Source organism: Oncorhynchus keta, chromosome 9 (assembly GCF_023373465.1).
Source record: "Oncorhynchus keta strain PuntledgeMale-10-30-2019 chromosome 9, Oket_V2, whole genome shotgun sequence".
Classification (NCBI taxonomy): Eukaryota; Metazoa; Chordata; class Actinopteri; order Salmoniformes; family Salmonidae; genus Oncorhynchus; species Oncorhynchus keta.
In genome coordinates this window covers 8,100,790-8,123,420 of record NC_068429.1, presented here as the reverse complement: position 1 = coordinate 8,123,420, position 22,631 = coordinate 8,100,790, and the positions used below count along the sequence as shown (strand labels likewise).

Here is a 22,631-nt window from a genome sequence, read left to right as displayed (position 1 = left end):
CCAGCCACCAGGAAATGGGGTTTAGTTTACTTATAAAAGGGGAGGGAAATTGGGGTTTCACACAATTTTGAGTTCCTTCAACAGGTTATGAGTTGAGGTGAACAGGCGTCAGAATGTTGTACTTCTAGTCTGTCTACGTGGTGCGGCTGTATGCAGGAAATGGATGATGATGCTAAAAGAGGCTGTGGTTGTGTTCCAGAGAGCTCAACAACATGGGGATCTGGTATCGCATGGGTAAGGTCCCACGTGCCCAGGAATCTTCGCCAACTCCAACCACCAATAACATCCAGAACATCAACTCGACGGCCAACACCACACCAACCCCAGCAGCCCCTCTGCCCAAGTATGCTACGTTTCCCATATTGTCTAATTTTATTTATTTTATTTTGCCTTTTTTATTTAACTAGGCAAGTCGGTTAAGAACAAATTCTTATTTTCAATGACGGCCTGTTAACTGCCTTGTTCAGGGGCAGAACGACAGATTTTGACCTTGTTAGCTCTAGGATTTGAACTTGCAACCTTTCGGTTACTAGTTCAATGCTCCAACCACTAGGCTACCTGTCGCCTCATTCAGGACCTCTTGCGTGTGTGTGTGTGTGTGTTCCACTTCCCATAATTCAGAGTGGTTTCTATTTCAAGTCTGTAGCCAAGTAAGTTAAAGAACAGGCACGTTGTGTTGAAACAGAGTTTACTCAAGAGAATGGGGAAAATGAACTGCCTATAGCCTGCAGCTAAAGAATAAAACAAAGGGAAACTGTGTCTAAAGCTTCTGCAAGAGAAGGAGAGGAATACTAAGTCAGCAGCTAGAATAGTGAGTTTTCTTCACATCTGAAGTGTACATGTATCTTCTCTCGACTGCCATCAGGACCCGTCTTGGTGTGGTTTTCTCCCGACTGCCACCAGGACCCGTCTTGGTGTGGTTTTCTCCCGACTGCCACCAGGGCCCGTCTTGGTGTGGTTTTCTCCCGACTGCCACCAGGACCCGTCTTGGTGTGGTTTTCTCCCGACTGCCACCAGGACCCGCCTTGGTGTGGTTTTCTCCGACTGCCACCAGGACCCGCCTTGGTGTGGTTTTCTCCCGACTGCCACCAGGACCCGTCTTGGTGTGGTTTTCTCCCGACTGCCACCAGGACCCGTCTTGGTGTGGTTTTCTCCCGACTGCCACCAGGACCCGTCTTGGTGTGGTTTTCTCCCGACTGCCGCCAGGACCCGTCTTGGTGTGGTTTTCTCCCGACTGCCGCCAGGACCCGTCTTGGTGTGGTTTTCTCCCGACTGCCGCCAGGACCCGTCTTGGTGTGGTTTTCTCCCGACTGCCGCCAGGACCCGTCTTGGTGTGGTTTTCTCCCGACTGCCACCAGTTTCTCCCGACTGCTTGGACCCGTCTTGGTTTTTTCTCCCGACTGCCACCAGGACCCGTCTTGGTGTGGTTTTCTCCCGACTGCCACCAGGACCCGTCTTGGTGTGGTTTTCTCCCGACTGCCACCAGGACCCGTCTTGGTGTGGTTTTCTCCCGACTGCCACCAGGACCCGTCTTGGTGTGGTTTTCTCCCGACTGCCACCAGGACCCGTCTTGGTGTGGTTTTCTCCCGACTGCCACCAGGACCCGTCTTGGTGTGGTTTTCTCCCGACTGCCACCAGGACCCGTCTTGGTGTGGTTTTCTCCCGACTGCCGCCAGGACCCGTCTTGGTGTGGTTTTCTCCCGACTGCCGCCAGGACCCGTCTTGGTGTGGTTTTCTCCCGACTGCCGCCAGGACCCGTCTTGGTGTGGTTTTCTCCCGACTGCCGCCAGGACCCGTCTTGGTGTGGTTTTCTCCCGACTGCCGCCAGGACCCGTCTTGGTGTGGTTTTCTCCCGACTGCCGCCAGGACCCGTCTTGGTGTGGTTTTCTCCCGACTGCCACCAGGACTTGTTTTCTCTAACAATGGTTAACCACTGGAGTTGCGCTCCTCTCTGAGGGTGGTTTAGTGTCGAGAACGGGCCAGCATTGTTAGTAGTGCTGAAATATCTGAACCAGATGGAACCTGTTATTGTAACAAAACTCCACATTTAATGGAAAAACGATGTACACTTGAAATCCTAAAAATGATTTTTTTTTGTGCCTTTCTCTAAGTTAAAATAGTCTAGTGTAATTATGTTCTTGTTTACAACAACGGCTTTGCACTTTGTTGTTGTGTGTTTTATGTATTATACCAATTAAGTTTTTACTATCAATTTGACTTAAACACCATAGTTGTTTTGAGATTTAAACTCTGTAATACTATGCTATATAAATGGACGTTCTGCGATATCCCCCAGAGGAAAAAGCATTACACCATGATCCCACTGTCCGTGCTATCTGGGATCCTTGGGATGACCCTAACCTTAACCACAGGAACGCATAGAGACCATTGGGATTCCTCTTACACCGTTGTTCTCAGACAATGCTCCACTGCACTAGCAGCGCTACCCCAGCCAGGCTAGCGTGTAACTCTACTGGACTAGCAGCGGCAGGCTAGCGTGTAACTCTACTGGACTAGCAGCGCCACCCCAGCCAGGCTAGCGTGTAACTCCACTGGACTAGCAGCGCTACCCCAACCAGGCTAGCGTGTAACTCCACTGGACGAGCAGCGCCAGGCTAGCGTGTAACCCCACTGCACCAGCAGCGCTACCCCAGCCAGGCTAGCGTGTAACTCCACTGGACTAGCAGCGCCACCCCAGCCAGGCTAGCGTGTAACTCCACTGGACTAGCAGCGCTACCCCAGCCAGGCTAGCGTGTAACTCCACTGCACTAGCAGCGCTACCCCAGCCAGGCTAGCGTGTAACTCCACTGCACTAGCAGCGCTACCCCAGCCAGGCTAGCGTGTAACTCCACTGGACTAGCAGCGCTACCCCAGCCAGGCTAGCGTGTAACTCCACTGGACTAGCAGCGCCACCCCAGCCAGGCTAGCGTGTAACTCCACTGGACTAGCAGCGCTACCCCAGCCAGGCTAGCGTGTAACTCCACTGCACTAGCAGCGCTACCCCAGCCAGGCTAGCGTGTAACTCCACTGGACTAGCAGCGCTACCCCAGCCAGGCTAGCGTGTAACTCCCCTGGACTAGCAGCGCCACCCCAGCCAGGCTAGCGTGTAACTCCACTGGACTAGCAGCACCACCCCAACCAGGCTAGCGTGTAACTCCACTGGACTGGATGCTCTGTAGAGGCAGATTTGCTTGCAGGACATAATACAATATAGCATGGGTATGTAAAACCACTTGTTTATTGTTCTAATTATGTTGGTAACCAGTTTATAATAGCAATAAGGCACCTCTGTTTTTTTTTTGTTGCCAATATACCACGGCTAAGGGCTGTATCCAGGTACTCTGTGATGCATAAGAACAGCCCTTAGCTATGATGTATTGGTCATATACCACACCTCCTCGGGACTTATTGCGTAAGTATACTTCAATTTTTAAAGAGACAGGAAGCTGCTTCCTCCTCTCCCTGAGTCTTTCCCTCTTTTCTTTCAGCCCTCTTCTCTCTGATTGGTTGGAACCAATCATTTCGTTCTGAACCAGTTCGAACTCCTTTGTTCTTTTTTTAAACCTTTTGAAATCTTTAAAAAAAAAACATTTAGCTCTACATTAAATTGGGGGAGAATTTTTTCCCCCCTAGTCCCCGCCAAAAACGCAACAAACCGCCTATACAAATTACTCCCTCTGTCGATCAGAATTTTTTTCACAGCATCTGCCTGCCTGCTGAACATCTTTGCCAGTGAGTGTGTGCGCGGTCTAAGGGATTGCATCGCAGTGCTTGAGACGTCGCTACAGACCCAGGTTCGATCCTAGGCTGTTACAACCGGCCATGAACAGCAGTCCTATAGGGCGGCGCACAATTGGCCCAGCGTCGTCCGGGTTAGGGGAGGGTTTGGCCAGGTCGGCTTTACTTGGCCCATCGCGCTCTAGCGACTCCTTGTGGCGGGCCGGGTGCCTGCAGGCTGACTCCGGGCGTCAGTTGAACAGTGTTTCCACTGACAGATTGGTGCAGCTGGCTTCCGGGTTTAGCGAGGGGGTGTTAAGAAGCGCAGCTTGGCGGGTCATGTTTCAGAGGACGCATGACTTAACCTTCACCTCTCCCGAGCACGTTGGAGAGTTGCAGCAATGAGACGATCGTAATCACGAAATTCAGTAAAAATTACACGTAATAATTATGAATAAGAAATACCTTATTTACATAACCCCTTGCTCTGAGACTTGAAATTGAGCTCAGGTGCATCATGTTTCCATTGATAAACCTTGATGTTTCTACAACTTGATTGGAGTCCACCTGTGGTAAATTCAATTGATTGGACATGATTTGAAAAGGCACATACCTGTCTATATAAGGTCCCACAGTTGACATCAGAGCAAAAATCAAGCTATGAGGTCAAAGAAATTGTCCATAGAGCTCCGAAACAACAGGATTGTGTCGAGGCACAGATTTGGGGAAGGGAACAACATTTTTTTTTTGCAGCATTAAGGGTCCACAAGAAAAGTGGCCTCCATCATTCTTAAATGGAAGAAGATTGGAACCACCAAGGCTCTTCCTAGAGCTGGCCACCCGGTCAAACTGGGGGAGACTGTCCTTGGTCAGGGAGGTGACCAAGAACCCGATGGTCACTCTGACAGTGCTTTATAGTTCCTCTGTGGAGATGGTTGTCCTTCTGGAAGGTTATCCCATCTCTGCAGCACTCCACCAATCAGGCCTTTATGGTAGAGTGGCCAGACGGAAGCCACTCCTCAGTAAAGGGCAATTGACAGCCTGCTTGGAGTTTGCCAAAAGGCACCTAAAGGACTCTCAGACCATGAGAAACAAGATGATTTGTTCTGATGAAACCAAGATTTAACTATTTGGCCTGAATGCCAAGCGACACGTCTGAAGGAAAGCTGGCACCATCCCTACAGTGAAGCATGGTGGTGGCAGCATCATGCTGTGGGGATGTTTTTCAGCGGCAGGGACTGGGAGACTAGTCGGGATCGAGGCAAAGATTAACGGAGCAAAGTACAGAGAGATCCTTGATGAAAACCTGCTCCAGAGCACTCAGGACCTCAGATTGGGGCGAAGGTTCATCTTCCAACAGGACAATGACCCTAAGCACACAGCCAAGACAGCGCAGGAGTGGCTTCAGGACAAGTCTCTGAATGTCCTTGAGTGGACCAGCCAGAGCCCAAACTTGAACCCGATCGAACATCTCTGCAGCGACGCTCCCCATCCAACCTGACAGCGCATGAGAGGATCTGCAGAGAAAAATTGGAGAAACTCTCCAAATACAGATGTGCCATGCTTGTAGCTTCATTTCCAAGAAGACTCGAGGCTGTAATCGCTGCCAAAGGTGATTCAAGTACTGAGTAAAGGGTCTGAATACTTACGCTATTGTGATTATATATTGTGTGTAGATTGAGAGGGGGGGGACAATTTCATCCATTTTAGAATAAGGCTGTAACGTAACAAAATGTGTAAAAAGTCAAGGGGTCTGAGAACTTCCTGAATGCACTGTATGTATATCTGAAATGTCAGATGTTAACAGAATGTATAATATTAAAAACAAAAACAGTGTTAAGTGAGAATTAGGCTGTAGTGGGGGGGGGAAAGTGGTGGAGTAACTACTGTAAACAGTACCTAGATTTTAATTTAGTTCAATGACCACCAAGCTACTGCAAAATGTAGTTGACTCACTAGTTGACCCCAACACTGGATCCAACATACTTACAAAGTGGTAGCGAAGATTAAAACATCTTTTCTGTGTGCCTGACAATATTACTTAAATTCTCTCCAAAAGACTGGATTGTTACGATGCATAATTGTTTCATTTCCCTTGCCTCCCCACAATGTTCTCTTCTGTAATTTACTAAAGCATTTCAGCACACCACAGTCAGAACCTCGGCAGAGAAACAAGAGGAGTGGCATCTTGTTCCCCACAACGATGATAAATTGGATTCCAAACTCCAGTGGCCACTGTAATCCAATCCCTAACCACCGCAGTCAGTTTTTCTGTGCTTTGTTCACTGAGTAACTTTATTGCCTATATGTCAATTGAGTCACCGGTCTAAAGCCTTGTAGCTTCACTGAGATGTGGCTGATTTTTCTGAGTTTAATAAATGCAGTTTTTCATTTTGAGAAAAGTTTGACAGCCACAGAAGGACCATGGATGCTTGTTAGTGTAACATCTTGCCTGTGGTCCTTCTGTAGCTCAGTTGGTAGAGCATGGCGCTTGTAACGCCAGGGTAGTGGGTTCGATTCCCGGGACCACCCATACGTAGAATGTATGCACACATGACTGTAAGTCGCTTTGGATAAAAGCGTCTGCCAAATGGCATATATTTTTAATATTATTATTATGTGAAGTGGCTCTGCAGCAGGGCTCTCGAACCCTGTTCCAGGGGAGCTACCGTACCATCCAGGGTCCGGTTTCCAAAAGGCATCTTAAGGCTAAGTTCGTCGTAAGAACCTTCACAGGAGCATCGTTACATCAATAAGCTTGTTTCCCCAAAAACCATTGTTACCAAATTTGCACTTAAACACTTATTTACTAATTGCCTCATACCATTCAAACAGCTAAGTGCTTCGTAAGATTCTTTTTTTTAACCTACTGCGTGACTTTATACACAGAAGAACAAAGATCTCCGCTAAACAGAATTAATGTCTGTCTCTGTGACCACCGGTAATTTCACAGTGAAGTTGACTACAAATACAAAGTTGCCAATGTCTTTGCAATTGTTAAACAAGTGGGAAAAAAAAGCTGTTTATTCAAGATAAATAGCCTACAGTATAGGCCTATATATTTAAATATTTAAATACATTTCTTGTTCATTCAATTGAGTTCTGTTTTGCTAATTGTAGGCTGTCTGTAATTATAAATGTCAAGGTAAGATTTGAACGGCAAGATCTGATCCGAGAGCAGTGCTGCCTTTTTTTATTTAGATCCCGGCAGTATCGACACTTCTCCCAACTCACTTAGCGAACGTTCTCCCAACGCACTTAGCGAACGTTCTCTCAACGCACTTAGCGAACGTTCTCCCAACGCACTTAGCGAACGTTCTCTCAACGCACTTAGCGAACGTTCTCTCTGCGTGGTGTTTCAGGAAAGCCGTTGTAAGGAAAGATGCATCGCTAAAACACTCGTAAAGCCTATAAATTCCATCGCTATCGGGGAAACCGAGAGCTGTAGATGTTCGCTCCATCTCTAATCTAGCACACCTGGTTTCTAATAATGAACTGTTTGATAAACTGTTTAGTTTCAGCTGGGGGGTTGGAGCAAAAACCTACATTAGGGGTAGCTCTCTGGGAACAGGGTTGGAGAGCCCTGCTATACACTATTCAAAAGCTTTTCATTTTGATCAAAAGCGACTGTTCTGGTTTCTGATTTTGACTCGAGACGCAACTCCTGAGTACGTTGGTCGTCCTGGTCCGAGAGAGTAGACCTCTCCAAAAGCAGCTTATTTACTGCATTAATTTCTGGATATTGATGGATATTTTGTCTAGTGTGGCCAAAGGCAGGCATACTCAGAAAGAGCACTCAAACAATATCTGTCAGGTCAATCTGTGTTTGTGAAATATCACACCCGCCATCGGAATCCTATCACCGACCATAATTCCCCTCCACTTCCTCAGTCAACCTTTTTGAAGATGAGCTGGAAAGGAGATCTTCATTAAAGCTGTCCGTGGCCAATGCCTAGATTAACGATTGTCGTCAACCTTTTTTTAATAAAAAAAATCCTCCGCTGTCCTGTCTGAGAGGAGCGTATCCACACGCTGATGGAATTGAATGAGGTTAAAAGGTCGACCCCCATCATGGCAGAATAAACCCGAGAGAGAACCAGGCGTCTGTTTGTAAATATCACTGACTGTTTTGGGGCGACGAGGAAGTCTCAAAGTCTTGTTTTGGTATCAATCGCTTCTAACTGATTTTTGTCTGTAAAATCTCTCTATATATAGATATATCTATATATATATCTATATCTATATATATCTATTTATATGATTGATACATTTCTTTACTGAATTTATTTATTTATATATATATATATGGCTTTTTTAAAAATCTGTTTGTCCCCTACAGACATATATCCATGACACTCCCCGCCAGTTTCAAAAGGCAAACCACTACTAGACCAGATTTTGAACACCAGAACTCCAACCTGTATGCCATATCAGGTGAGCTACTGTCTGTTTCTTCCCAATTGCAAAAAAATCTTCTGGAATATGCATATATTCAATGTTTTTGTTGTTTTTTCTTCCCCTTCAGCCATTACATAATATTCATTTTGAATTTAGTGTTATCCCTCAGTTTACTCTGAAGTCACCTGTGGTAGCTACCCCTTAAAGGAGTGTATTCCCTCAGTTTACTCTGAAGTCACCTGTGGTAGCTACCCCTTAAAGGAGTGTATTCCCTCAGTTTACTCTGAAGTCACCTGTGGTAGCTACCCCTTAAAGGAGTGTATTCCCTCAGTTTACTCTGAAGTGACCTGTGGTAGCTACCCCTTAAAGGAGTGTATTCCCTCAGTTTACTCTGAAGTCACCTGTGGTAGCTACCCCTTAAAGGAGTGTATTCCCCAGTTTAAAGTCACCTGTAGCTACCCCTCCCCTCAGTTTACTCTGAAGTCACCTGTGGTAGCTACCCCTTTAAAGGAGTGTATTCCTCAGTTTACTCTGACACCTGTGGTAGCTACCCCTTAAAGGAGTGTATTCCCTCAGTTTACTCTGAAGTCACCTGTGGTAGCTACCCCTGTGTTATCCTCAGTTTACTCTGAAGTCACCGGTGGTAGCTACCCCTTAAAAGGAGTGTATTCCCTCAGTTTACTCTGAAGTCACCTGTGGTAGCTACCCCTTAAAGGAGTGTATTCCCTCAGTTTACTCTGAAGTCACCTGTGGTAGCTACCCCTTAAAGGAGTGTATTCCCTCAGTTTACTCTGAAGTCACCTGTGGTAGCTACCTGGAGTGTATTCCCTCAGTTTACTCTGAAGTGACCTGTGGTAGCTACCCCTTAAAGGAGTGTATTCCCTCAGTTTACTCTGAAGTGACCTGTGGTAGCTACCCCTTAAAGGAGTGTTATCCCTCAGTTTACTCTGAAGTCTGTGGTAGCTACCCCTTAAAGGAGTGTATTCCCTCAGTTTACTCTGAAGTCACCTGTGGTAGCTACCCCTTAAATGAGTGTATTCCCTCTGAGTCACCTTACTCTGAAGTGTATCACCTTTACTGGTAGCTACCCCTTAAAGGAGTGTATTCCCTCAGTTTACTCTGAAGTGACCTGTTAGCTACCCCTCAAAGGTGTTTATCCTCAGTTTACTCTGAAGTCACCTGTGGTAGCTACCCCTTAAAGGAGTGTATTCCTCAGTTTACTCTGAAGTCACCTGTGGTAGCTACCCCTTAAAGGAGTGTATTCCCTCAGTTTACTCTGAAGTCACCTGTGGTAGCTACCCTTAAATGAGTGTTATCCCTCAGTTTACTCTGAAGTCACCTAGCTACCCTTAAAAGGAGTGTATTCCCTCAGTTTACTCTGAAGTCACCTGTGGTAGCTACCCCTTAAATGAGTGTATTCCCTCAGTTTACTCTGAAGTCACCTGTGGTAGCTACCCCTTAAAAGGAGTGTATTCCCTCAGTTTACTCTGAAGTCACCTGTGGTAGCTACCCCTTAAAAGGAGTGTATTCCCTCAGTTTACTCTGAAGTCACCTGTGGTAGCTACCCCTTAAATGAGTGTATTCCCTCAGTTTACTCTGAAGTCACCTGTGGTAGCTACCCCTTAAATGAGTGTTATCCCTCAGTTTACTCTGAAGTCACCTGTGGTAGCTACCCCTTAAAGGAGTGTTATCCCTCAGTTTACTCTGAAGTCACCTGTGGTAGCTACCCCTTAAATGAGTGTATTCCCTCAGTTTACTCTGAAGTCACCTGTGGTAGCTACCCCTTAAAGGAGTGTTATCCCTCAGTTTACTCTGAAGTCACCTGTGGTAGCTACCCCTTAAAGGAGTGTATTCCCTCAGTTTACTCTGAAGTCACCTGTGGTAGCTACCCCTTAAAGTGTATTCCCTCAGTTTACTCTGAAGTCACCTGTGGTAGCTACCCCTTAAAGGAGTGTATTCCCTCAGTTTACTCTGAAGTCACCTGTGGTAGCTACCCCTTAAAGGAGTGTATTCCCTCAGTTTACTCTGAAGTCACCTGTGGTAGCTACCCCTTAAATGAGTGTATTCCCTCAGTTTACTCTGAAGTCACCTGTGGTAGCTAACCCTTAAGGAGTCTAGGGCTTTGGATGTCGTAAGATGGACATGTTACGGATTCAAAGAGAGACATCGTGTGGTGAGCCAGAGAGATGGACCCCTCCAGTACTGGGCGACTCAATTTTTCCATACTCTCTCAAACTCTATTCTACATCTAATTTTCACTTAATGAGCTATGCGTTACCACTCCCGGTACAATCTAATAGGGGTTTCTTTGTACTCCTTATCATTGGCACATCGAAATAAACAAAACGCTTGAGTAGACGCAACACTAACACAGGAAATCTCCCCTGGAGTTGTGTGTAGGAAACCCCTTTAGGTGAAGCAGGACATTTTGTATTTTACCCAAAAGTTTTCCTTCTGTTCTCTAAACTCCGGGTGACCCCTCCCCCAGTTTGTTTCGACGGATCTCTTTCATTACTCCCACGTTGTTTGAACGGACGCGACGTCGGTCGGGAGAGAAGTCCAATTAACCAATTAAGATGAGACATAACCGTCAGTCGGGAGAGAACTCCAGTAACCAATTAAGACGAGTCATAACCGTCAGTCGGGAGAGAACTCCAGTAACCAATTAAGAGGAGTCATAACCGTCAGTCGGGAGAGAACTCCAGTAACCAATTAAGACGAGTCATAACCGTCAGTCGGGAGAGAAGTCCAGTAACCAATTAAGACGAGTCATAACCGTCAGTCGGGAGAGAAGTCCAGTAACCAATTAAGACGAGTCATAACCGTCAGTCGGGAGAGAAGTCCAGTAACCAGTTAAGACGAGTCATAACCGTCAGTCGGGAGAGAAGTCCAGTAACCAATTAAGACGAGACATAACCATCAGTCGGGTGCCGACGCCCCTTTCGGATAGCCGCTGAAACAAATATCAGATATCAGCCATTTTAAGGAGTTGCACCTGCCCTTTTTTTAAAATTATTTTATAATTTGCCCCTAATAATTGTAGCTCCGAGAACTCGGCGTCGCTTTCCAATTAAAACCCACGCTGGCTCCTTGACGGGAGGTCGCAGTAATGACACCCCTGCAGCATTAGAGGCTGAAACTGACAGGTGAGTCCCCAAATGAATTAAACATGAGGTGGGTGGTGGCGGGGGGTTACAATGAGAAGCGGAAAAACCTCAGACAGAAGTTGTCTTTTGAGGGGAGGAAGGGGGGAAGGGTATTTGAGGCTTGTAAATGCTCAGTGTAATTTACATATTCATCTCTTTGCCGTTCGTTCAGCCTTATCGAGAGCTCACCCCACTCCTGGTGACGTCTCTAAAGCTAAAATAGCAGTGACAGACGAGGGTGCGCTTCATTTTCCCCAGGATTTATGACTTGTGTAATTTAGGATATTTTATTAATACGCTTAGACGATTGATCCCCCCACCCCCTCGTCACTCTGTGTGGAATACGCTTAATAGTTCCAGATGACGCCTGGCTCACTGATTATGGAAAGGACTTTTCTTCTTCTACTTTTCATTTCCTCACATTATTTATTTTTTGCTCTTTAAAAAAAATTGAGTTACATCCTTTCGACACACAAGTTTTAGTTCACTATTTACACAGTGAAAAGGATCGCCTTTTGACAGTTGAGGTTTTCAGTCAAATCCATCCAGATATTTGGGATCATTTAGAATGGAGGAATAAAAACAAATGACGTAGAAGAAGTATACATTTGAGGCACCGTGGGCTCTAAGCTTATTATCCAAACACATCCCCAAACTCCTCGTCTCAAATCCTCCTCTTGGTTTTACACTTTATTAGTCAAAGAGCACAAGTAGTCAACAAGCTACATGACACAACCCTAGATGTGCCACAACAGGTCTCCATTACCTTCAGTTCAGTATGCCCCATTGGCCCTCACTACATCTCCCATAACCCCCTGTTTTGGGTTGCAAAATTCTACTTACTTTCCCAAAATTCTGGTTTACCAGAAGTCCTGGTTTGGGATGGAGAATTTCTATATTCCTTCCTTATTCTCATCATTTCAGTTTTCTTCCAACCCGAATTTCTGGAAAACCGTGGAAAAGTTACTGGAATTTTGAAGCCCTACCCCTGTTGCAACACATGGCCTGAGGAGACGGCGACATACTGTCCATCCATCCCATCCCATGGAGGAGTGTGACCGTGCTATACATCCCCAGCTAATTACAGCCAGATGAAATTATGCCCTCCACATCCAAGCCATTTAAAGACGATTTATAAAGATTCATCATCCTAATGTCCCTTAAAAGATCTTCTGCTGGTTATTTAAGTAAGTTATTAATGAGCTTCTAATGCTCTGCTTGAAGGAAGCGGCCTTCCTTCCGTCCTTGTCTCCTCTCCTTAGTTGATCTGAAAGGGGTGGGTTCTATGCCTTACACAGTTTCAAGGTTAGTTAGGAAGGACGAGGCACGAGACAAGGAGGTTGAAGGACAAATCTGTGTTTGTTTGGATGAGATTTATTTACATTTTGTATTATATTGGAGGAGTAACATCATATAAATTAACCTGTGCCAGCTTGTCATGTGTCAACAGGTTTAAAAAGGATTGTTGAATGCATTTAGGCTCTTTCATTGGAGAATTCTCTCCATCCTCACCTCTAACCCCTGGCCTGCACCCCATGTCATCCTGAACCTCTAACCCCTGGCCTGCACCCCATGTCATCCTGAACCTCTAACCCCTGGCCTGTACCCCATGTCATCCTGAACCTCTAACCCCTGGCCTGTACCCCATGTCATCCTGAACCTCTAACCCCTGGCCTGTACCCCATGTCATCCTGAACCTCTAACCCCTGGCCTGTACCCCATGTCATCCTGAACCTCTAACCCCTGGCCTGTCACCCCATCCTCACCTCTAACCCCTGGCCTTCACCCCATGTCATCCTGAACCTCTAACCCCTGGCCTTCAATCCACCTCTAACCCCTGGCCTTCACCCCATGTCATCCACCCCTAACCCCTGGCCTTCACCCCATGTCATAAACCTCTGGCCTTCACCCCATCCTCACCTCTAACCTCTGGCCTTCACCCCATCCTCACCTCTAACCCCTGGCCTGTACCCCATGTCATCCTGAACCTCTAACCCCTGGCCTGTACCCCATGTCATGTCATCCTGAACATCCTAACCCCCCCTGGCCTGTACCCCATGTCATCCTGAACCTCTAACCCCTGGCCTGTACCCCATGTCATCCTGAACCTCTAACCCCTGGCCTGTACCCCATGTCATCCTGAACCTCTAACCCCTGGCCTGTACCCCATGTCATCCTGAACCTCTAACCCCTGGCCTGTACCCCATGTCATCCTGAACCTCTAACCCCTGGCCTGTACCCCATGTCATCTGTACATGATTTTAAATAAGATTTCAATTTCAGAAGTGTGATACATGCAATCGTTGATGGCCAGAAGGCCTGTCATTTTAAATGTGGTAAAGACTACATTACCGCAGAGGGAAGGTTGTAATTAACACTTTAGTCTGACGTCTTCCGTTTAAACACACACCCTGTTTCGTACTCATTCGGCTGAACCAAAAGCCATACACTGGGGTCAAACTGAAACTTTGGTCAAAGAAAACTATGCAGGCCTGAGTCTTCTATTGCTGTTGAACAATCATCATGGTTCCACATTATAGCTAAGCCTTCACACCTCAAGGCCAGGAATTTGTCCTCGGAGCTAAAGAGCGATTTTAAAAAGAGGTTTTTTAATCTAGTGTATATATTTGGTTTCTTTGCAGATGTATTGGAACTTGAGGGAGGTTGGATCACAAAGAAGGCAACAGTCCCAGTGGCCTCGACAGAACCTTCTGACAGAGGGTTTTAGGTGTTAATACATCATTTTTAGGGGTTGGTTATATTTGTCCTGTTACAAGTTTATAGTATAAATGTATTTTCTGCATATCCCAACTCCTCCTGATACACCCTCAGGGAGTGAAGTAACATCCAGGGTCACCATTATACAGTGTCCCTGGAGCCATTGAGGTTGCTCAAGGGCACAGCGACAGATTTTTTTTTACCTCGTCAGCTCTGGGTTTTCAAACCAGAAACCTTTCGGTGACTGGCTCAACGCCCTAACCTCGAGGCCAGACATTTGTATCTTGTGGCTGGCCGTAATGAGTCTTCTTTGTCTCTTTCAGCAATGGATGGAGTTCCTTTCATGATCTCTGAGAAGTTTGCCTGCGCTTCCGATGATGTGAGTCTTATCTTTCCGGGTTGGTTCAGAAAACAAAATGTAATCTTGACTGTTGAGCATCATAGTTGTGAAGAGAGAACTAAATGCAACGGACAATATTCTTGCCTCTGATGTAGATATCAGCTTGATAAGATTGTTGCTCGAGTATGTGTGAAAGTGGTTGATGAAGAGTAGGCACAGACTGAGAGAAGAAGTCTGTGTTCCATGCATTCAACATGCTCGCTCAGCCTGTCAACTTCCTGTCTTGTCGGCCATCTGTATTGCAGCTGCAGCAGGTGGATCTGATGGGCATCACCATCAAGTCGCTGACGGAGATTGAGAAAGAGGTGAGTACACCGTCTCACCCCGGGCTAACTCGTACTAGCCTGGTTCCAGATCTGTTTGTGCCAACTCCTGTGGTCGTTGTCATGCCGAACACCATAGGAGTTGGCAAGACTCCACAAAACCGAGCCTGGGGACCGGGCTAAACTCACATCGCCATGTTCACTGACATATGACATCATCGACTGCCTTCAAAACGGGTTCTAGCATTTTGATAGAGGCAGGGTGATCACACTTCTTGTTGATTATGTAAAAGGGGGTTTTACACGTGGAGTTTAGAGGGGCTTTTCAGGCAGAGATGAGCCCTCTCTGAATTAAACCACACCCAAGCCTCTCTCTGTCAGAGCACTGAGCATTGCCAAGGGTGTGTTTGTCCCTCTTTATAAAAAAATAATAATAAACGAGCAGACGTTGCCCCTACCTAGTGTGCGAGGGCTCAAAGTAAGTCATAGTGTCTAATCCACATGATCAGTGGAATGGAAGGAACCCAGAGAAAATGAGTTCAATAAGTATGGAGAGGAGGTGCATAGCTTATTTGTTAGTGCTTTGTGAAGGCAGCATTTTCAGCAATGTTGTGTCGCTGTATTTCTCCAACTGTCCACTAGAGGCCTGTAATTTGACCTATTTCGCCCTCTACTCTCTACTCAAACTGTGCTGTTTGCCCTGTGGAAGGGTTGCATACAGTAACTAAGGGAAGACCTGTTGAGGAAATTAAAAGGCATGATCCAGTAATGAGAATGGATCCTGTAATCATATACAGCAGCCAATTATATATATATTTTTTGGGGGGGGCTGGTGCTACATGCTTTTCTCCCCTCATTGCTTCGGATTGGGGCGGTTCCAGCCATTAGGCTCCCATTTCCCCAATGACTAGAGGAACTGGCGAACATAAGTAATTGGTGTCTCTTAAGTGTTGATTAGCCCACAATTTGAGTTGACGTCTTCATCCTGTGGGGGGGCTGCAACGGGAGATGAGGGAGAGGAGGGATGAGGGAGAGGATGGACAAGGGATGAGGGAGAGAGGGATGAGGGAGAGAGAGATGAGGGAGAGAGAGATGAGGGAGATGATGGAGAGAGGGAGAGGATGGATGAGGAAGAGAGGGATGATGGATGAGGGAGATGATGGACAAGGGATGAGGGAGATGATGGACAAGGGATGAGGGAGAGATGGAAAGGGGAACAGACATAAAAACAAATGTCTTAACCTGGAATGTCGGCGAATGAACATGGCAGAGAAACAATATTGTCTCAACCACATACCCATCGGACCAGGCGAGTCTCAGGTGAGACGATAGACCGGACCAGGTGAGTCTCAGTTGAGACGATAGACCGGACCAGGTGAGTCTCAGTTGAGACTATAGACCGGACCAGGTGAGTCTCAGTTGAGACTATAGATCGGACCAGGTGAGTCTCAGTTGAGACTATAGATCGGACCAGGCGAGTCTCAGTTGAGACGATAGATCGGACCAGGTGAGTCTCAGTTGAGACGATAGACCGGACCAGGTGAGTCTCAGTTGAGACTATAGACCGGACCAGGTGAGTCTCAGTTGAGACTATAGATCGGACCAGGTGAGTCTCAGTTGAGACTATAGATCGGACCAGGCGAGTCTCAGTCGAGACTATAGATCGGACCAGGCGAGTCTCAGTCGAGACTATAGATCGGACCAGGCGAGTCTCAGTCGAGACTATAGATCGGACCAGGCGAGTCTCAGTCGAGACTATAGACCGGACCAGGCGAGTCTCAGTCGAGACGATAGACCGGACCAGGCGAGTCTCAGTCGAGACGATAGACCGGACCAGGCGAGTCTCAGTCGAGACGATAGACCGGACCAGGCGAGTCTCAGTCGAGACGATAGACCGGACCAGGCGAGTCTCAGTCGAGACGATAGACCGGACCAGGCGAGTCTCAGTCGAGACGATAGACCGGACCAGGCGAGTCTCAGTCGAGACTATAGACCGGACCAGGCGAGTCTCAGTCGAGACGATCTCAGAGACGGACCAGGCGAGTCTCAGTCGAGACTATAGACCGGACCAGGCGAGTCTCAGTCGAGACCGGACCAGATCTCAGTCGAGACCCGGACCAGGCGAGTCTCAGTCGAGACGATAGACCGGACCAGGCGAGTCTCAGTCGAGACGGTAGACCGGACCAGGCGAGTCTCAGTCGAGACTGTAGACCGGACCAGGCGAGTCTCAGTCGAGACTGTAGACCGGACCAGGCGAGTCTCAGTCGAGACTGTAGACCGGACCAGGCGAGTCTCAGTCGAGACTGTAGACCGGACCAGGCGAGTCTCAGTCGAGACTGTAGACCGGACCAGGCGAGTCTCAGTCGAGACTGTAGACCGGACCAGGCGAGTCTCAGTCGAGACTGTAGACCGGACCAGGCGAGTCTCAGTCGAGACTGTAGACCGGACCAGGCGAGTCTCAGTCGAGACAAGGGTTAGTTTCAGTAAGGTAATAAATAAAGGGTCAGGGTTAAGACTAAGGTTGGTGAACCTTAGTCCTGTGGTATGGAGGAGATCTGTCAACTAGAGGTCACACAGCATCACCTAGTGCCCTGCTTTCTTACCACACAGCAAATCAACTGAAATTATTTCATTTTAAACTTGGAATGTAATCTTAGTTGAATTGTTTAGTTCAGTTTGTTGTAATAGATCTTTTTTGGGGGGGGGGGGCGTTCAGGTATTGCAACACACTGTTGGCAGTCCTCTCTTAACCCAAAACACTATTGAACTCTCTTAATTCAACATTTTAATAAGCATTTGTTTTGGATTTAAATGAGTTCGATTTGAGTCCAGACCTCAGGCATCTATCAGTGAGGAACGACATTGTATTTTCGTGGTGGATAGAATTTGTGCTGGTTTTCGCCACAAGGGGGCACACTTTGACCAAAGATCCAGTCAGAGACGGGTAACTGCGTGAGACTAATGGGTGGCCCTAACAGTTTTCAACGCTGTGTTAAACAAACACACTAAATATGCTTCATAAATGTATTTAATGTTGTCCTGTGAATAGTTGATGACATGTTATCTTTCTCTCCGTCTACCTTTTCTCTCAGTACGAGTATAGTTTCCGCACAGAGCACAGCGCAGCAGCGAGGCTTCCCCCGAGTCCCACACGGATCTCCCTGGGCTCTGAGGCCTGAGCCACCCCCCCAGTCCCACACAGTTCTGAGCCCCCCAGTCCCACACAGATCTGAGCCTCTCCCTCTTCCCCTCCAGAGAGACCTGAGCCTCTCCCTCTTCCCCTCCAGAGAGACCTGAGCCTCTCCCTCTTCCCCTCCAGAGAGACCTGAGCCTCTCCCTCCTTCTCCTTCTTCCCCTCCAGAGAGATCTGAGCCTCTCCCTCCTCCCCTACAGAGATCTGAGCCTCTCCCTCCTCCCCGACAGAGACCTGAGCCTCTCCCTCCTTCTCCCTCCTCCCCTACAGAGATCTGAGCCTCTCCCTCCTTCCCTACAGAGGTCTGAGCCTCCCTCAGTCCTCCAGCAGGAGAGGAGGAGAGACTTACACTACTACTACTACTACTACTACTACTGAGAACCATCCCACACAAACCAAGCCAGAGAAAGAGAGCGACAGAGGAAACTAATGTCTCCTTCTCTCCCTTTGGCCTGCATCCCTCCACTCCTCCCTCCACACCTCCCACTACTACTCCCTCCTCGCCTCCCTCCACTCCTCCTTGTCTGCATCCCTCCACACCTCCCACTACTACTCCCTCCTCGCCTCCCTCCACTCCTTGTCTGCATCCCTCCACACCTCCCACTACTACTCCCTCCTCGCCTCCCTCCACTCCTCCTTGTCTGCATCCCTCCACACCTCCCTCCACACCTCCCACTACTACTCCCTCCACTCCTCCTTGTCTGCATCCCTCCACTCCTCCCACTACTCCTCCCTCCACTCCTACCAAACAAGGTCATTGGGACAGCTTGGTCCACTGTCCAAATGGATGGTCCTTTTTTCTTTTGAAAAAGAAAAAAAAAAAAATGAACAAACAGAAGTCCTTTGGTTGCCCAGTCGTTTCTTCTTCTTCGTTTTTAAAGTTCAGTACTGCTTATTTGAGGAGGGAAACGATCCATGGGAAAAAGGGACCCGTTGATGCATTAAGGTTCCGCAGTGCATTCAGGATGGAAAGACCTGTGAACCTGATGGTTGTGTGATTTTGGACCCTTGGTGGTTAAGGGAGGAGAGAGAGAGAGCAAGGCTTGCCCATTCAACCCATGAACCATAATGGCAGAGGCACCAGTTTAGTCTAGAAATGCACATTTGATCCATCCCTCCTTTCGGGAAACTTTAAAGCGCCCACAGAGACTTGGGGTGGTTGGAACAAACCGTGCTCTATAATACCCTATTGGATATAAGCAGTGCGTAACCCGCTGGTCTCGCCTTCGTTCCATTGGTCGTCTGTGGATATTTCTGCATTAAAGAGCAGCGTAGCCAGTCGTTGACTACAGTCCCCACCCACCTCCCTGTACACTAGATGTAAGGCCGGGAAGAGGAGCCAGCTTACATGTCACTGTAAAATAAATGTCCCCCAACGATATTGATTTGGACAAGTTCACCAAATGCTATGAGGTTGTTCTATTTCTCTCGTCGTTCTTCCTCTTCGCCTCGGTTGTTTGTGTCACGTTTCAACGGCTCCATCGTTGTGCTTTCTGGTCTGAGACGCTCCTTGGATTAAAATCAGAACCACTAAGTAAATGGACTGTTACAGTCGGTAAGGTCTTGCCGTTAGCTGGACAACAACACTTTTTTTTTTGTTGTGTGTTTTTTTGTGTGTTTTTTTTTTTTTTCAAAGCCAGATGTTTGCATCTGTTACAGTTTCACTGTGGCTTTACTCAGTCTTTTGTCATGGTTTTAGTATTTCTTATCTTTTAAAAGCTGTATTTTCTATTTCTTGCGGAATGAGTTTTGACAGAAATGTACTGTTTTGAAGGAGCCAGTTACCAATGAGAGCCCTGTCTTTCTCTAGTCAGGTTACAATGGCCAGCATTGTGAAAGTATTCATTTGCCACTTTCATTTTCTTAATAATGAACAAAATTAGATTTAAGTGTTTTTAATTACATGTATAATATGTGTTTTGAACTAAATGGGATGTTCTTGTATCAAGAAGAACACACTTAATAATTTGGGCTCAAGTAACGGTCTTTTGTTTCACGCATAAAGGTGATATGTGTGTTCTTCTAAACAGTCTGCATTTTTTTGTATTTTCAAAAACGACTAATTGTAATTTAATAAAGTGTTCCTGATGTTTTGCCTGTCCATTGGCATAGGGGGGCTATAACTAATAACACCCCCATCTCCTCAGTTTTCTCCAAACTCTTACACAATTCCCTCTAAAAAACCTTGGGTTTGTGTTCACCATATCAAAAAAATGTTTTGCAACAGGGAACAACTGAAAGCTGTGTTCAGTTTCAGTACCTTCCGGTTTCAAAAACGGTTCTCTTTCTGTTGAACACGACCCCACCGTACACACTCCAAACTATCAGGAAACACACATCTTCTGTGATAGTGTTTTTTCAAACACTTTAGTCTCTTTTTGTTTGTTTTTGTCTTATTGCCTCAACTGTGATCAAACCACTCATTGATATGACTTTTAGTTTGTTGTAGTTGCTTGTCATTCTTTTACCCACACTTGCTTGATATTGATGGTATTAATATATTGAGAACGTTTTTTTTTTTTTCCTACAACAGTATTTGTCTTAAATGGCGTCCAGAGTTGCTCCTTTACGACATAAGCCTTTTTAAACACTGCCTAGAAAATCATGTCAACTCTGGAGAACCTTTTTTTCATTTTCTAGCATTCCTGGTACTGATGTATTCTATCGCTGTAGTTTAAGCATCCAGTTTTAACATCATTTAATTGATCTTTCTATGCTTGGCAGAAGTTGTTTCCTCAGAGCAGCTCTTGGTGCCCTTTTGGGGGGAAAACTGCCCTTTATTTTCTCTTTTGTCTAATTGCTCATTTAAGGTCTGAGGAGTATTCTGACCCCTCTCTCCCCAGAATAATTGACCAATACATTTCAGTGTTGTATTTCTCAGAAAATCAAAAAAAAAAAAGTCAAATCAATGTAAAAAAGAAAGAGATGGATTGTGTTATTGCACTGCCTATATATTGTGATCATGCTAAGTAGCTTAGCTAGTTCAACTAGACCAAACGTCCATTCAAAAACGATGCTTGTAAAATGCTCCCACGTTACAGCTTGTTTTGTTCTGCCTGCGTCATGGTAACCTACACCTGTACTTCTACATCTGAACTGTGGCGTGTAAATATCTTCAGATGGTCATGATAAAAAAAAAATACATTGTTAACTAATATGATTTGTCTGTGTATTAACATTTTTTTAATGTGAGATCAAGTTCAGTCCTGTATTGTTTTCAACATGGACTCCTTTTTTAAGACGGCCGCGGATTCCTTCCAGCTATGAGATACTGTTCAACCGGCTGTAGCTCAGCTGGGATTTGTAGATATTTACATGTTGTTTTGATTTGCAACTCTTCTCTCCTGGATGGAGTTTGGGTTATTCTACTTTGAATGATTGTCATCCCACCATTAAACAAAACTTAAGTTGACGACGAGAAGCTTCCACCGTTTATATTATTAGTTAAATCCTCAAAATGTATATTTTAGTGTCAACTAACAATCGAACCACCCAAACAACGTGAAGCTCTGTACGACCGGAGGTAGAGCCTGTACGATTTGACGTTTTGTCTTGTCTTCCTGGGAACTCTTCATTTGTAAATGCTTGTGAATTCATTATGGCTCTGAGGATCCTGTTGGTGATAACTGGTGTTTTAAAAAAGGTCAATTTTGGACCTAAAAAAAAGCAACAACAAAAAAAACATGTTTAAACTGATCAATGCACGACCATACCAGGTAATTTACTGCTTAAACAACATGGAGAAATAAGATATTTGGCTACAGAAAGGTCTTCTTATGGATCTCAACAGCTTCCGTCCAAAAACAAATCCTGTTAAATGATGTCAACACATACTGGAGGAGTTACTGACAAGCTACGAGTGGCTAGCTTAGATAACGAACTTGCTACGTCTGGAGGAGTTACTAACTACGAGTAGCTAGCTTAGATAACGAACTAGCTACGTCTGGAGGAGTTACTAACTATGAGTGGCTAGCTTAGATAACGAACTAGCTACGTCTGGAGGCGTTACTAACTACGAGTAGCTAGCTTAGATAACGAACTAGCTACGTCTGGAGGAGTTACTAACTATGAGTGGCTAGCTTAGATAACGAACTAGCTACGTCTGGAGGCGTTACTAACTACGTGTGGCTAGCTTAGATAACGAACTAGCTACGTCTGGAGGAGTTACTAACTACGAGTGGCTAGGTTAGATAACGAACTAGCTACGTCTGGAGGAGTTACTAACTACGAGTGGCTAGCTTAGATAACGAACTAGCTACGTCTGGAGGAGTTACTAACTACGAGTGGCTAGCTTAGATAACGAACTAGCTACGTCTGGAGGAGTTACTAACTACGAGTGGCTAGGTTAGATAACGAACTAGCTACGTCTGGAGGAGTTACTAACTACGAGTGGCTAGCTTAGATAACGAACTAGCTACGTCTGGAGGAGTTACTAACTACGAGTGGCTAGCTTAGATAACGAACTAGCTACGTCTGGAGGAGTTACTAGCTACGAGTGGCTAGGTTAGATAACGAACTAGCTACGTCTGGAGGAGTTACTAACTACGAGTGGCTAGCTTAGATAACGAACTAGCTACGTCTGGAGGAGTTACTAACTACGAGTGGCTAGCTTAGATAACGAACTAGCTACGTCTGGAGGAGTTACTAGCTACGAGTGGCTAGGTTAGATAACGAACTAGCTACGTCTGGAGGAGTTACTAACTACGAGTGGCTAGCTTAGATAACGAACTAGCTACGTCTGGAGGAGTTACTAACTACGAGTGGCTAGGTTAGATAACGAACTAGCTACGTCTGGA

General features: G+C 46.2%; 1 protein-coding gene and 1 long non-coding RNA gene across 51 annotated transcripts in view; one reads left to right on the top strand and one right to left on the bottom strand.

Moving 5' to 3' along the window:
- mvb12ba (multivesicular body subunit 12Ba) overlaps positions 1–22,631 on the top strand; it is a 56,832-nt gene that overhangs the window by 31,996 nt on the left and 2,205 nt on the right. For 27 of the 50 annotated variants that reach the window (XM_052525082.1, XM_052525067.1, XM_052525057.1 and 24 more), the window contains 7 exons: positions 200–343; positions 8,057–8,151; positions 14,303–14,358; positions 14,625–14,684; positions 17,735–22,020; positions 22,074–22,179; positions 22,233–22,603. In XM_052525082.1, coding sequence (XP_052381042.1) covers positions 200–343; positions 8,057–8,151; positions 14,303–14,358; positions 14,625–14,684; positions 17,735–17,821 — 442 coding nt within the window. In that variant the 3' untranslated portion in view covers positions 17,822–22,020; positions 22,074–22,179; positions 22,233–22,603. The remainder of the gene's footprint in view (positions 1–199; positions 344–8,056; positions 8,152–14,302; positions 14,359–14,624; positions 14,685–17,734; positions 22,021–22,073; positions 22,180–22,232; positions 22,604–22,631) is intronic. The other 23 variants (XM_052525077.1, XM_052525081.1, XM_052525075.1 and 20 more) reach the window with 12 other exon arrangements.
- LOC127931705 (uncharacterized) lies at positions 8,163–11,312 on the bottom strand. Its single transcript, XR_008142490.1, has 3 exons — positions 10,043–11,312; positions 9,830–9,883; positions 8,163–8,354 (listed from the first exon to the last, which is right to left on the bottom strand). It is a non-coding gene; the product is annotated as an uncharacterized LOC127931705 (long non-coding RNA).